General features: G+C 40.1%; 1 protein-coding gene across 6 annotated transcripts in view; it reads left to right on the top strand.

Annotated features, from left to right (window-relative positions):
* The window catches only part of HECW2 (HECT, C2 and WW domain containing E3 ubiquitin protein ligase 2), a 392,473-nt gene that overhangs the window by 354,410 nt on the left and 23,110 nt on the right, over positions 1 to 14,953 (top strand). For all 6 annotated transcript variants that reach the window (XM_040475725.1, XM_040475723.1, XM_040475726.1 and 3 more), the window contains 6 exons: positions 3,992 to 4,144; positions 5,920 to 6,018; positions 9,335 to 9,464; positions 10,969 to 11,115; positions 11,763 to 11,877; positions 14,725 to 14,810. In XM_040475725.1, the coding sequence (XP_040331659.1) occupies positions 3,992 to 4,144; positions 5,920 to 6,018; positions 9,335 to 9,464; positions 10,969 to 11,115; positions 11,763 to 11,877; positions 14,725 to 14,810 (730 nt within the window). The remainder of the gene's footprint in view (positions 1 to 3,991; positions 4,145 to 5,919; positions 6,019 to 9,334; positions 9,465 to 10,968; positions 11,116 to 11,762; positions 11,878 to 14,724; positions 14,811 to 14,953) is intronic.

Raw genomic sequence — 14,953 nt, 5'->3', positions numbered from 1 at the left:
AGTGCTGCTAGAGTTAAAACACACACACACACACACACGCACACACGCACACACGCACGCACCAGCAGATAAAAACGTGACCAGTTAGAGAAGATTCATTTTCCTCCTAGAGGAACTATTATTAGCTTTGTTCTCTCTTGGGGGGGAGGGGGGAAGGAGTTTTACTTTTCACTTTAACACTTCAGGGAAAACTCTCCTTATCTTTAGCCAGAATCAGCTCTAATCATAAACAAAAAACCAATCAGTGAGGTCCGCTTTTGTTGTTTTAAAACTTTACCATATTAGAAGATATTAGATCTGGAAAGGGACAAGCACCAAGCTAAATATAATTCACTTGAGTGATTTCTGACAATGTGTGCAAATCGAGTTGTCTTTTCAGGATTGGCATACCCTAATATCACTGAATGAATCTACCACCTGAAGGCAAACTTGTGCAAAATAATTCACTCTGCTAGATTGTCAAATAACAATGTAAATTATGTTGATTTTCTTTAGAGAGAGCATCAGAGAGCTCCACTCATGGATTCAACAATAGACATGGATCCCCTGTGGTAGATCAGGCTAAGGTACTTGGAATACAAAAATGAGAAAGAGACACGGTCCCCTTCTCTGTATGGTTACAGCCTAGATGTGTGGATAGGGGAGGCAAGCACATAAACAGGTTATTATAATACACTCTGGTAGGTGTGGTATTATGGAAACACTGAGAGTTGAAGCTCAAAGCTCTTTCTAACTGAATGCCACTGTTTAATTTTAAGCAGCTATAAGCCCATTTTTCTTAAACCAGTTGTCTCTTTGTAAGAAAACCGTCTTATAAAACTGGCTCACGTTTCAGTTGTCTGTGGCCCTTCATGTGCCTCGATTGTGTCTGAAAGGCCCTTCAGGTCAGGGGCCACTGCAGACCACAGTCTCACACTTAGTAGTTGTGACTATTCTTAAGGTTACATATACCCTAGGGTACTATAGTCATTATTTTCTTGAAGAGATCTTCACTAAAGATGAAGATTTATAGTAAGCCAGGTATTTTAATAAAGGAGCATTTTCCTCTTCCTTTCTTTGATCTTCCATTGGCCAAGTTTCTGTGAAGGCCAGATAGTAAATATTTTAGGCTTTGCAGGCCATACATTTCTTGTTGTACTTACTCAGTTCTGCCACTATAGTGGGAAAGCAGCCACAGATAACATGTCAGCAAATGTGCATGGCTGTGTTCCAATAAACCTTTATTTACAAAGATAGAGGATGGGCCAGATTTGACCCTCAGGCCATAATTTGCTGACCCCTGCTTTATAAGCAACATTTTTATTAGTCTTGATAACATTTAAAATGTACTGACCGGTAGGCTGTAAGGAGTAATGAGCATTAAATGTGGGGTCAGGAAACCTGTGCCAAGGCCTAGAGTTGCCCCTGCAGCTTTCATTTGATCCAAGTCAGTGATGTCCTTCAGCCTCAGGCTTCTCTTCAGTAAAATGAGGGGATGGACAAAATGACTTCTAAGATGCCTTTGATTGGCATTCTCTATTTCTGGAAAGACACAGGGATCTGATGATGAAATTCACCATCAATAGGAAATTTAAAGGGACATTTGCATCCACAAGGATCTGGGTAGACTGGAATGTGGACCATGTTTCACAAAGTGAAATTTAGTAGGAAGAGGTATAAAGTCTAGTACTTAGGTCCTAAAAAGATACAGCGACATGCAGACAGGAGGGGAGAGTCTTGGGATAAAGCAGCACAGGTGGAAGGTTTGAGCTGATGACTAGCACATTATGAATCAACAAAGTAAAGTGGCTGTCCCATGAGGAAAGATGGCTTTAAGCTGCATTAGCAAGAAGAATGTCCAGGAAGAGAGGACAAGGGCTCTTTCTAAGCTCTGTGCTGACAAGACCACACCTGAAGTATTGTTATCAGTATTAGACACCACCCCTTAGGTCAGACTTTGACACCCTGGAGAGTGTCCAGAGCACAGGACCAGGGTGTCAAGGGAATTCCCAGCCCTTTCCTTCAGAGGAGATTGAAAGACGTGGCCATGTTCAAGAGTGGGGGAGGACACAGAGAGCCAGGGATACCAAAACTGCTACACTTTAGAGTTCCTATAGAAAATTACTTCTTGAAAGATTTTATATCTTTACATCTAGGTTAGTACTCAAAATATAATAGGCACTCAAATATTTGTTGAAAAAAAGCCTAAGTATGTGAAGAGCATTCAAGTAGAAGAAGTATTCTACTTGTTCTCGGTGGCGTCAGAGGCCAGGAGTAGGACCGAGGGAGGAAGCCACAGGCAACTGCTGCGGTCTTAGCATGTGGAGAGGTAGTCCGCATCATTGTGCCCGGGAGGGAGCCCAGGTGCTGCTTTGGGAGTCCCCATGGTAATCTTAGCACAGTCTCACCAATGCTGGTGGTCACCTGGTAGCCACAATTATATTCAGCTGCCTCGAGACAGCTGTGTCATGTCACCTTAAGGCCTCTTGGGTTCTGAGAGCGTGTGTTAATGTTTGCATTTTTCTGCACACATAGGTTTCCTGTCTACACTCGTATTTCCCAAAGTGCAGTGAGGACCGGAGATGTATGAGATGACTTTAGCTATTACACAAACTGACATTTTTAAAATATTTACATATTTCTTTTAATGTGTATTAGAAAAAAATAAAGCTGGCACATCATAATTTCATAAATATTATGTAAGACATAATACAGGCTACATTAGAAAAGCAAGAAAATTTAAAGTTGATAATGAAACGTGGTAAGCACACTTAACAGTACCTATATATTCAGATATGGCAAAAGTTGACAAAGTAGTATGTGAATGGCTGAAGTACGTTCTAAGTAAATTCTATTAAACTCTCAACGAAGAGCTATTAAAGCCATTTTATTTTGCTTACAAGTATCCCATCTCTTTCTTCCACCTATAACAAGGTAATTTTTCTCTGTCACACAATCCCATCACTGGAAAAGACTCAGATGATTTTCCTTTTTCATTAAAAAAAAAAAAAAAATGCGGTAATGCCAATGGAGAAAATTCCAGAAGAGAAAAAAAGTAGAGTGAACAAAAGAAATCTTGCAGAATCCCACCACGCAGCTTCCCGTTCCCCTCCAGCATTCCCTCCTTTCTTTGAACCCTTGTGTAAACTTGTCATCGTGGGATAGATGTGCTTTATATTTTTCATTTTAAATTTAGCGTATCAAATCACTCTATTACAAACTCCTCTTTGCTGCATTTTTTGCTCTCAGCATTCTTGGCCACTTGTCATTCCTCAAAGCTAACGCAATTGCTTCTCATGCGTCTCCTTCACCCTGATGTCTTTCTAAGTAAAATGGAATTTACACTGTAGTTCAGGTGCTAGAGTTTCAGCCTCTTCTCTGGATACCTTCGTTTAGGAAGCTTTAGACACCCTCATTTTACTTGTCTATAATTTTCCTTGGTGTTTTATAATTTAAAGTTTTCACTCGAACCCTGTCATTCCATTTTTTGGGCCTCTGATCTCCCTAGGGGGTCTTGTATCTGTACTCTCCTATCACCAGTTCAGGAAAGTCTCTTTCTTCTCCCATTTCAAAGTGTTTCAGAAATCCATAAGGACTCCATGTCCCATGGATGTAGGTAGCCAATACTCTCTGGTTTTACTCTGTTTAAGTATTTCCCAATGTACTCCCTTTCTCCATAACTCCATTCCAGACATTGAAAACATTTACTTTTTTATATGTGTGTATATATGCAACCAAATTATTGGCATATTGCCTGTTTTATCCGTTATCTGATGTGTAGCTTTAGCCTTGGATATGCCTCATACAAATGCCCATTCCACTATTCTGGGTCAAGACATGGATAAGATTGGGACTCATGATCATTCATTTTATTCTGATAGTCCAGACATGCGGGCAATTAGACTTGTAATGACTATTCTATAGAAAGCTGAGCTCTGTAGAAAATGTGCCCAATATATATAGAAAAAAAATAATAATAACTGGTTATCCTTTCTGTGAAATTTTTCTAAAGGCTGGATTACAGTGGACCTTCCAGAGAGTTTTTCTTCCTCGTATCCAGAGAACTCTTTAACCCATATTATGGCTTATTTGAATATTCAGCCAACGACACATACACAGTACAAATAAGTCCCATGTCTGCTTTTGTAGACAATCACCATGAATGGTAAGTACTTTTTCCTCAACACTTTTTTTCAGTTGATTTTCTGTGAGAGTATTTTTTATAGGAACCCCTCTTTCTTTTAACACTTTTTTCCTTGGAGAAAATCATATTTTCAGTTTCATTTGACTCTTATTTTTGTTGTCAAATTTACATATGCAGGCAGTCTCCAAGCTAGGGATAGATTATATCCCACACTTGATCGTAGCCAAAAGACCGAGAAGTAATATATTCCAAAAGACCGATTTTAAGTGAGTTGGGTAGAATTCAAAAGGTTTTTTTTCCCATTGAAAGAAGGTTCCAGATGATGTTAGGTTCCCAGCAAAATCGCTAGATTCTGCTCTGCACCTTTGGGCATCTCTGAGCTGTGAGATGGGGTGGGAGAAGGTCCTGACCCAGAGGTCCGGCAGCTGCTAGAGCAGCCCTTGGGGAAGTGGCCAACACTGGGGGTGGGGCAGAGCAGCTGGGGTGCTGGCTGAGGGTAATGATGGCATTCTAGTAGGAGGGAGGGAGGGTGCGGTGCCCTGGAAGAACCGATAGTAGAAGAGAACCTGGCAGAAGGACACGGGCTCAGAGTCTCAGCAGTGGCGCTTACCCTATTAGCTATTGAAATTTGTAGCCAGGGACTGCTCCTTTTCTATTTTTTCACATAAAATCATCAAGGAAGACTGGTATAGGATTCCCCTCTGGGGATTACTTTTTCTGAAAACCCTGAATTGCACTCTTTCCAAATGTCCTTACATACCTTTTTAATCCCTGCGTTTATACACTTTAAATACTCTATAACCCCTATTTGCTTGTTCCTCTTTATTTATAGTAACAACAACAAAAAAGAAGTAAGTAAGACTCATGGAAAAATTCTCTTTGAGTCATGAAGGTTAATATTGGTGGGTGGAGGGCATTAAGTTTTAGGACTTACTCTTCAAATTAACTCCATTTAGTTACAATTTGGAGTCCTCTTAACTGTAGCTATTACAGTTAACGCTACCTTAGGTGGAAATAAAGAAAACAACGCTGCTGGACATTCATCTTAAAATGGCTGTCTAATACTAAAATCACAGATGGACTGTATGGACTTCAGTGTGGATGTACACTTTTGGATCCCTTTCTGAAAGAGAAAATAAGTGTACATCTCAGCAAATCCAATCATGACTGATGTATTTAGTAAAGTTTCCAAAGTGATTCAGAATAGGATTGAGCCTTGAAATTTTAGAGAACAGAATGTCCCATGAGGAAACTCCCCCAAAGGTCCACATGCATAATTCTTGGATCGTGACAATTACCATCCGGAGTGCAGTTTGAGAGAGACCAGGTATAGGAACTTTCTCACTTTGAGATTGGGCTTTTCCTCAAGAGGGGATTGCTAGTGGGTTTGTATTAGAGAAATTCTGCGAATATTCTTGCAAGCAAACTAGAAGGGGACAGCATTTTCCCCACCACCACTGGTCTCAGTCTGTCATCTCTGAGAAATGGCTTGGGGAAATTTCACTGACCTGCACATGGGGAATTCGTGTTGACCATGTGGGGTGCTACATGGTAGACATTATTAACATGAGGTGAAGGAATTATTAACAGAGTGAAACAGATTTTTTTCAAGTAAATGTGAATATTTGCCTAATGAAGACACAGGCTACAATGCACACAAACTCTCACGGACCCAGTAAATGATCAGTCCTGGACAAACTTAGATGATTAGAGCTGAAAGGTTTTCTAGAAGTCAGATAGAACAATTTAGAAACTGCCTCATGATGTGTAAGCTGTCTTGTGCTTTTTCTTCACAGGTTCCGATTCAGTGGTAGGATTCTTGGTCTTGCGCTAATACACCAGTATTTGTTGGATGCTTTCTTCACACGGCCCTTTTATAAAGCTCTTCTCAGAATGTAAGAGTATTTTTGTTGCTTGTGCAATTAATATGTAAGAATGTAATATTTCTTTTATTAAAAAAGGGCCTTTTGTCAGTGTCATGTATCTGCTTGGATGTCTGAAGCTAAAACAGTTTCAAATATGGTCACTGTGTTTTCCCCAACCCTGTATTTCTGTCTTGCCCCTAAAGTCTTAGTTTTGCTTTGTTCTAGAAAATTTATTCTCATTTGTTGCAACACATGTTTCTTCAAAACAATTGTACTTCAAATACAGCACTGGAATTCCTGTGGTATTAATGCCGATTATTAATAGAATAGTTGTGGGTTAGTCTTGGTGACTCACAGCCCCCTATCCTTTATGAGAAGCATTTTATATATTGCTTAATGCAGACTTCAGCTGCTTACTCTTGGTCCAAGTTTTCATTCTCCTTTTGTTTTGTTTTTGTCTTATTTTTTGTTTGGTTGCTGGAGGTGGGCAGTCCCTTATTTTTTTGAGACTTCCCTATATGCAAGATAGTAATTTATTATGGCAGATGAGAATTTAGCATTCACAGAACTTTTTCTTCATTGTTGCCACAGTGAAAGATTGCAATTATTGTAAAATGTAGAGCAAACAGTTTCTGTCCTGTAATCAGTAGTCATTTACAAGGCTAAACAGGAGAAGGCAACTGTCTGGTGGGGTAGTAGCTCAAACTTGCAAGGAGAAAGCACAGAATGATTGCTGGGTTCTGTCCAGCTTATTCCCTGACAGAGGCCATGTGCCTGCTTTCTGTAAAATGGAAGCCTAGACTTCAAATGAAAAGCAAGCGTTTCTAATGGGCTCTTAAGAGGGTCAGTAGGAAGACTTTTTGCTTTCCTCCCTTTTGGTGTCTGGGCAGATGAAACCCTGGGCAACTGGGCGCTGTCCATTTGCCTCTCGGGTTCCCCTTGTCTGATTTGCACCTTCCCATTTCATTGCCTTTTCTCATCTTCTCCTATAAGCTTCCTAAAAGAGTGGTCTGTGCTGATGTGCCCTCAACACACTTTAGCCTGGCTTCCTTGCCACCAGTAACCCTTAGAAGCTTTTAAAGAATATCCTTTAGTCCTCATCTTACTGTATCATCCTACTGCTTTTGATACTGTTGACCACTCCGACCCCGAACCCCACCCACTTACTTTGTGTCTTTCCTCCACTGGTGTCCCTGACACTATTCTCTCCCAGTTCCCCTTTTATTTTTATGTCTCTTTCATGGGCTTCTCCTCTGACTTCCCCTTAAATTTCGGTGTTCCTGGAGCTTCCATTCTTGCCTCTCCCCCCTCCTGCTTTTCTCTCTCTATGTGCTGTCATGGCGAAATGTCTACACCTGTCTCTTCTCCTACTGGCTCACATCTGCACCCTTAGTCTTAATCTTTGAGTTAGAGGCTCATGTGGTCAACATTCCACTGAGTGTCTCCACGTGCATGTCTCCTAGGCGTCTCAAAATCAACATGGTGACCACTAAACTCCTCAATTTCCTCAACCTAAAAGTGTACCTTCTCCAGTGTGCCTAGTCACAGTCCATGGTGCCGGGATTCTCAGGTCACTGGTCAGAAACTGGGAGTCACCCTCACACGGGGATGGCAGATACACAGCACAGATTCTGCTCTTCCCTACCACCCATTCCACTGCCATGCTGTGGTTCACAAATCATTTATCATACTTTTCCCCACTGAATTCATTTTGGCCTCAGGAATTTTTTCAACTTATAGTCCTCAAGACTGGCAGTTAATCAGAGCTGGCTTGCAACATGAGTTCATTTGCTACCCCTATTTTGATAGCCTTCTTTATACCCCTGATGATACCACTTACTAATGCCCATGTTTACCCCTTAAATAATTCTTAAATTCATCTTCTCCTGTCCACCCTTAATAGCTGTGCTCTTAAAATAAAACTCTTATCTTATTTTGGCCAGATTACTGTAGTGGTCTACTAATTGCCTCCACCATCTGATGAGAACCACTCCTCTCCCCACCCCCATTTTAAGTAATCCTCTACACTACAATCTCCAGAGAACTATTTAAAATCGCATCTCACATCTGATCATGTCATTTCCTGTCCTAAAATATTTCCGTAGTTCCGAAGCACCACGCTCCTTAGAATGATATTCAAGGTCTGGTCCCAGCTACCTTCCTAGCCTTTTCTGGATGTTATGTCTTGTGGTTAACTCTCTGATACTACCAGTATGCTTGAGTATTTTGCATATTCCATGGCCTTGTGCTTTGTTAATGTTGTTCTCTCCTCCCTTTCTTTTCCCCCTTCTCCTTCTTTTCATCCATTTCCCTTTACTTCTCTATCTTTTAAACAGCCTACAAATTTTGATGTAGGTATTACCTACTCCAAAAGACTTTCCTGAATCTCCAGGTTGAAGTCCCGCATTCTTGCTATGAGAGCTCCCTGTATCTACCTTATCATTGTTTTTAATTGGAGTGTAACATTCATGTAAGAAATACACAAATTTTAAGTGTTACCCAGCCTAGGCTATCATCATCACCTTATATTAATTGACCTATTTGTGTGCCTGTCTCCCCAACTAGACCATTAGCCCCTGAGGGCAGTAACTGTTTATCAAGTAGGTGCTAAGATGTCTGGCACATCCTTGATGCCTAATAAATGTTTATACTGAACCAAACAAAATGACCTCTGAAATTGGGCTGATGGGGGGAAAATTCAAAACAACAAAAGCAAATCAGTTGTTACCACCTTAAAACTGGGCTATAGAACAGTAACTTCATTGTATGCAGATCCTCTCTCCACAATGAAAAAAGAGGAAAGAAGTATGGAAAACTATTATAATTGTAGAGAGATTCCATAGCTTGCTGTTTTCAGAAACCTGGAAAGAACAAGAACCATGAAGAAAAAGGAGATGTATGTGAATGTGGATCACTCAATCTAGTCTTTGAAAAAAATAACAAAGTTAAAGTACAGTATAGAAACACACCAAAAATATCTAATTATGAGAACAGCGTTTTAAGGTGGTATAACGTAGCCAAAAGAATATGGGACTCAGGCTGTGAACACCTGAGTTCCAGTTCCTGCTCTGGCATTAGTCGTGAATGACTAGGCAAATGGCAGCCACTCGGACAGGCTGGTTGATTTAAGGCATTTTATATATCCAGGATTTTTACATCGTATAGCGTATTTTTTTTTTATTATTTAGCTGCTTTGGTTACTGAGTTTGACTGAGAACATTCCAGAAATCACTGCCTATTTTGTTGACCTTGTTCTTGTCTTCAATTCTTAGTTTCTTTCCTGTGTCTGTGGGGTTTTCCTAACAGTCATCCCTACATATCTGCTTCTATCTGTTTATCATCTTAGTCTGTGTGACCTGAGTGATCTAGAATACCTTGATGAAGAGTTCCACCAGAGCCTGCAGTGGATGAAAGACAATGATATCCATGACATCCTGGACCTGACATTCACTGTGAATGAAGAAGTTTTTGGGCAGGTCTGTGTATGTGAATCCCCGGTGACTTAGCGTGGTAATTAAAGGCTGTTGGTTGATGAAGAATTAATTCACATGCGTACTTATTTGTGGCTTGTTGGGTGGTTTCAACCCCCGTTTATATACAGTTATAATAATTTTGGCTACAAAAATTATTTTAATACCAACAACAGAGTAGGATGGTCTAATTTACAGATTGTGGTAACTATTTGTATGTTATAAGCAATCTTCTTTTTATTCCCAACTAAAATATCCACATAAAATTTTAGAATTGCCTTGTATAAAATACAGCTTTTCAAAGTCCATGCTACCCCAGAGTTGAATATTAAATTATTTAATTGGCATTTGTACTTAACTCTCATTCATGTTTAAGAGCAGAAAATATTTTGAAGCTGAGGGATGAAATAATGTTTTGGTGAAGGTTTGAAAACATGGTCATTGGTTAAAAACATTTCTTTCAAAAATTATGTACTGTTTCATAAGTAATATTCTTACTTACACATTTATGTTTGACTGGTCTTCTGAATTTTGTGTTTTGGAAAAGAAATTCTCAATGTAGGGGCGCCTGGGTGGCTCAGTCGGTTGAGCGTCCAACTTCGCTCAGGTCACGATCTCACGGTCCATGAGTTCGAGCCCCGCATCAGGCTCTGTGCCGACAGCTCAGAGCCTGGAGCCTGCTTCAGATTCTGTGTCTCCCTCTCTCTCTGGCCCTCCCCCCATTCATGCTCTGTCTCTCTCTGTCTCAAAAATAAATAAATGTTAAAAAAAAAAAAGCTTCCTTGACTAAAAAAAAAAAAAAAAAAAAAAGAAGTTCTCAATGTAACATTCACTTAAATGTAATTCTGCTTCCTTAAGGCAAATCTTTACTTAAATATTGGCTTTTGATATGTAGTTGATTCTGAACCCTAATGGAATTTGCGAAAATATGTTTCTGCCAAACATTCCAATAGCAGTGGGGCAAAACCTGGAGCTAATTTATTTTCATTTAAAAGACTTACGGGGCGCCTGGGTGGCGCAGTCGGTTAAGCATCCGACTTCAGCCAGGTCACGGTCTCGCGGTCCGGGAGTTCAAGCCCCGCGTCAGGCTCTGGGCTGATAGCTCAGAGCCTGGAGCCTGTTTCCGATTCTGTGTCTCCCTCTCTCTCTGCCCCTCCCCCGTTCATGCTTTGTCTCTCTCTGTCCCAAAAAAATAAATAAAAACGTTGAAAAAAAAATTAAAAAAAAAAAAAAGACTTAGGATTTAAAATTTAACCTCCAGCACTCACAATATATAGATTTTTAACCACTGAAGCTTTTAGACATCAGCTCAATGCCTAGTTTTTACTGAGCACCGGTGTGTGCGTGGGCTCCATGTTGCACCTCCCCCCACTGCTGTGGAAACCCCCCTCCCGCCGTGGCCAGGGCAAAGACAGGTAGCTGGGTGATTTCGGCTCATTGGTAGCAGTGTTCTTCTAACATCAAGAGTATTTCTTTATGTTCAGTGTTTTGTTTTGTTTTTTAATCTCAGATTACCGAACGAGAATTAAAACCAGGGGGTGCCAATATCCCGGTCACAGAGAAGAACAAGAAGGAGTACATCGAGAGGATGGTGAAATGGCGGATTGAGAGGGGTGTTGTTCAGCAAACAGAGAGTTTAGTGCGTGGCTTCTATGAGGTGAAGACAATCAGAGGGAGTGGGGTTTTGCAAGTTGCTGTCTATGATACCACAGTCCATCTTCTGGTGCTTTATTTGTGTGCGATATTTCCATTTTTCTTTTGTTATATTTATTATTGCACTTTCAATTTAAAAACTCCAATATATTTTGTATGTGTTTCAAGCACACAAAAAAGCTCCATGCCCCCTTACAAGAGATCTTTGAAATAAAATGATGAATTCACTTAGCATTTCATGACTTAACGACCACTAATAACAGTGAAGTCATACGTCTTACTCATGCTTTGATACGGGTGATCACATCTCATGCTTGCTATGTGAAGTGATTGTATCTTAGGGTTTGAATGAGTTGTGACAAATACTCCATGTGACTTCCTTTGGAGGAGCACTAGATCTTTTTAAAAGAGAAAAACAAACTGGATTTATCAGTGGTCAGTCTTAAAATGAAAATTCTGTTGAGGAGAAGCTCATCCATCTTGTCTTAAAAATATATTTGTCGAGAGCACTGCATTCTTCAGAGTGCCTACACATAGCACTTCCGTCCTATTCCTAAAATTCCTTGTGCCCTCCTTTTCTGATGAGGCGTAATTATAGCTGAGATTTCTCCTGACTCGCAAGCCATGCCCTGCATTCTTTTTACTCCACAGGTGGTGGATGCCAGGCTGGTGTCTGTTTTTGATGCAAGAGAACTGGAACTTGTCATCGCGGGCACAGCTGAAATCGACCTGAGTGACTGGAGAAACAACACAGAATACCGAGGAGGTGAAATGTGATTTAGAGATGGCTGAACTTTTACGTTTCATATTAAGGGGAAGCAAATGGTTAGCATGCCAGCCTGAATCCAGGACAGGCAAGGCACTCTGTATTATAATCATAGGTTTGTCACAGTCTCCTCTGAGACCTTGGGCAAGGTACATTCCCTTCTTTTCCTAGTTACCTCATCCATCAAGTGGAGGAAGGACTGTTTACACACCATCTGAGGATGTCATAACTGTTAATTGTTGGTGAAGAAATGTGACCATAAGAACACTAATTAATTGTTTTATGGTGTTGTTAGTGAAGCACCTAGGAACTCATATCCACCTGGTCAAACTCCACCTCTTCTCCCTCCATTCTAAAACTTGAAGCGACACACCCTCTAAGCTTCCCAAAAGAGCAAAGGCAGTTTTTCTGCATTTCACTGAACTACCTACCAGTCGTAGTACACGGTTGAAACACATAAATGGAATAAGACCTGGTTCTCAAAATTCAAGAAGCTTATTGAACGGGCCCTTCTAAACTCAAGCATGAAGTTCAACTGAAAAGCAAACTACTGTAAGATTAGTTAAAACCTGCATTGTAGGACAGTTCACCGCCTGGGAAGCTTTAGAAGTGGCATTTCTGTAGATCACTATAAATTGTCCACTAGCAGTTGGGACTGAAGCCATTGAAATCTCCTCACTGAGTTAATAGACTTTGAAAGGGACCTGATGGTGATCCAGAGTTGAAGTTTTATCCCATAATTTTAAGCAAAGAGAGAATACCTTTTCTGAAATTTATTGCAGTGTGACAGTCTTCAGAAAGTCATGACAAATAGCAGTTGCTTTTTGTTGTGATTTTGGCTTTTGGTTTTTAACTCGGAATGTAAGGTTAGCAGCAGTTCTGAACTTGGAGAGTAAAAACTACAAACTTTAAGTCGCTGAATTAACCACTTAGCAGAATACACTGAGAGCTGAACATCTCTATCTTCAGTTATCTGTAAATTGAAACAAAAGATTAAAAAAAATTTTTTAAGTTTAGAGTAAAAAAAAAAAATAACATTTGCTGAATTGCTTCTGTTCTTGCCTGTTCGTGGCTCTTCCAGCTCATCGCTGTTGCCGTGGGCTGGCCGTGCATGCCCATTTTCTCTGAAAGGCCGTATTAAATTGCAGTCTCTCTTGCTGCTATTTCTGAAACCCAATTGCTACGATGCATCTTTTCCAACTGGCCCCATGTGTAACCCATATGTGGCCTTGGTTATTGTAACTTTGTTAACCAAGCTCTTTTTACCACCTAGAACACAATTTTCTCCAGCATGCTACATAACTTAAAAATCTTACCATAAATGCCATTAGCCCCCGCCCCCGCCCCCCCACCCCCCGGCTCTGCCCCAGGCAGATTCTAATAGCAACACTGTTAATCAGATCAGCCATATTCATCTTTACGTATTGTAAGCTTTATTTACTGTGTATGTCTACTCAAGTCCCTATTTCCATGGTTATTGTAAATCTTCCCAAGTGAAATGCTTGGGAAGAGAGTGCTCCGGGTGGGGAGGCAGAGAGATGGTGAGATACCCAGCTGTTTGCTGACCCAACTAGCTGGCACTGGATGAAGAGGCAGCTCTGCCACCTGCCATGTGGTCATTAGGCAGCTGTTTGTAGAGAATATGAAGAGACACTTGCTGTCCTCCTCCTCCAGAAGGTTTGGCACAAACAGCAAAGGAGAAGCAGAAAGGGGCCTGATTCATAAGATCAGAAGAGCTATAAAGAGCCACTGTGCTTATTTTATAGATGAGAAAACGATTTGCTCAGGACCAAATAGCTAGTTTCTGCCAAATGGACATGGAGCCTGTATAACACCATGTCCAGTATAAATATATTTACCTTTCACTTGGATCCCTTTCTTGTCCAAAGGGCACTAAGCATCACTGATCAAATGGTAAATGCTAAGGCAAAATTTCCCCCAAATTCTACAACCACTGTAACCTGTGAGCAAAAATTCAAATTCAAATCGTTTTTTACCCACCTTGTATGTTGGACTTACTTGTGCTGACTCGGAATGAGAGTGGCTTTGTGTACCTCAAGCACATGAGTTAATTGGTTTGAATCACCAATTGTACCTTAATCTTCTCTCAACTTAATTTTTCTCCGATGAAAGATTTTGGGATCCACACGTACTGCCTTAATCCTCCCGGGGATGATACTTTTGACATTTTATTAAATTCTACTAAGCTATGGAATAAAAGTAACATTTAGGTTCGTGGTTATTTGCGATTTATTAGTTGAAGGAAATAGAGTAATAAAATTACGATTTCCTTTTTATTAATAAAAAGTAAGTTGATTTAAAAATATGAACATTATATGTAGTTTTAAAATAGTTTGCAATTAAGTATTTACTTGTATACTTATTTGATTAACATGTCTCTCCTTTACCAGAAGCCCTGTAAGGGTCCGTTTGCTTTGCCATTGTTACCCCCAAGCTTAGTACAGTGCTTGGCATAGTGATACTTGAAAATTATTTCTTAAATGAATGACCAAAAGAGTTAGGTATTTCCAGTAATAGCAATGATCTTTTTCAGAAATGGTATGGTTAAAATGACAACTTTGTTGTTCTTCTCTCCACCAGTTTTGTTTACTGACCACTAAATGGAAACAGAGACCTCCTAGTTTCATTGAGTATTGTCTTTGTTTGACTTTTGACACTCGTGATTGTATTTACAGTGTTATTCCCTAGTCTTAAATGATAGACAACCTTTAAAGAATCCAAGATGATGATTTATGTCTGGGGGTCTTTTGTCGACACGTCATGGTGTCATGTCATCTTAACATAGAAAAGTCAAAGTAATGTGGGCTTTCCTGATTGGTTTAATAGGATATCATGACAATCATATTGTAATTCGGTGGTTCTGGGCTGCAGTGGAAAGATTCAACAATGAACAGCGACTCAGGTTGTTACAGGTAAGACGCCATTAGTTAATTTTTTAATGCATTAATATAATTATTATTGGAATTGCTTATGTTTAATAATTGCTAAGTACTCAGTAAACACACCCCATGTTTGCCTGCAAATGTGGGATACATTGTTTCAGACTCTTCTGATT

This window comes from Herpailurus yagouaroundi, unplaced genomic scaffold, assembly GCF_014898765.1.
Source record: "Herpailurus yagouaroundi ecotype Mexico unplaced genomic scaffold, PumYag 140, whole genome shotgun sequence".
Taxonomy (NCBI): domain Eukaryota; kingdom Metazoa; phylum Chordata; class Mammalia; order Carnivora; family Felidae; genus Herpailurus; species Herpailurus yagouaroundi.
This window is presented reverse-complemented; position numbering and strand designations above follow the sequence as displayed.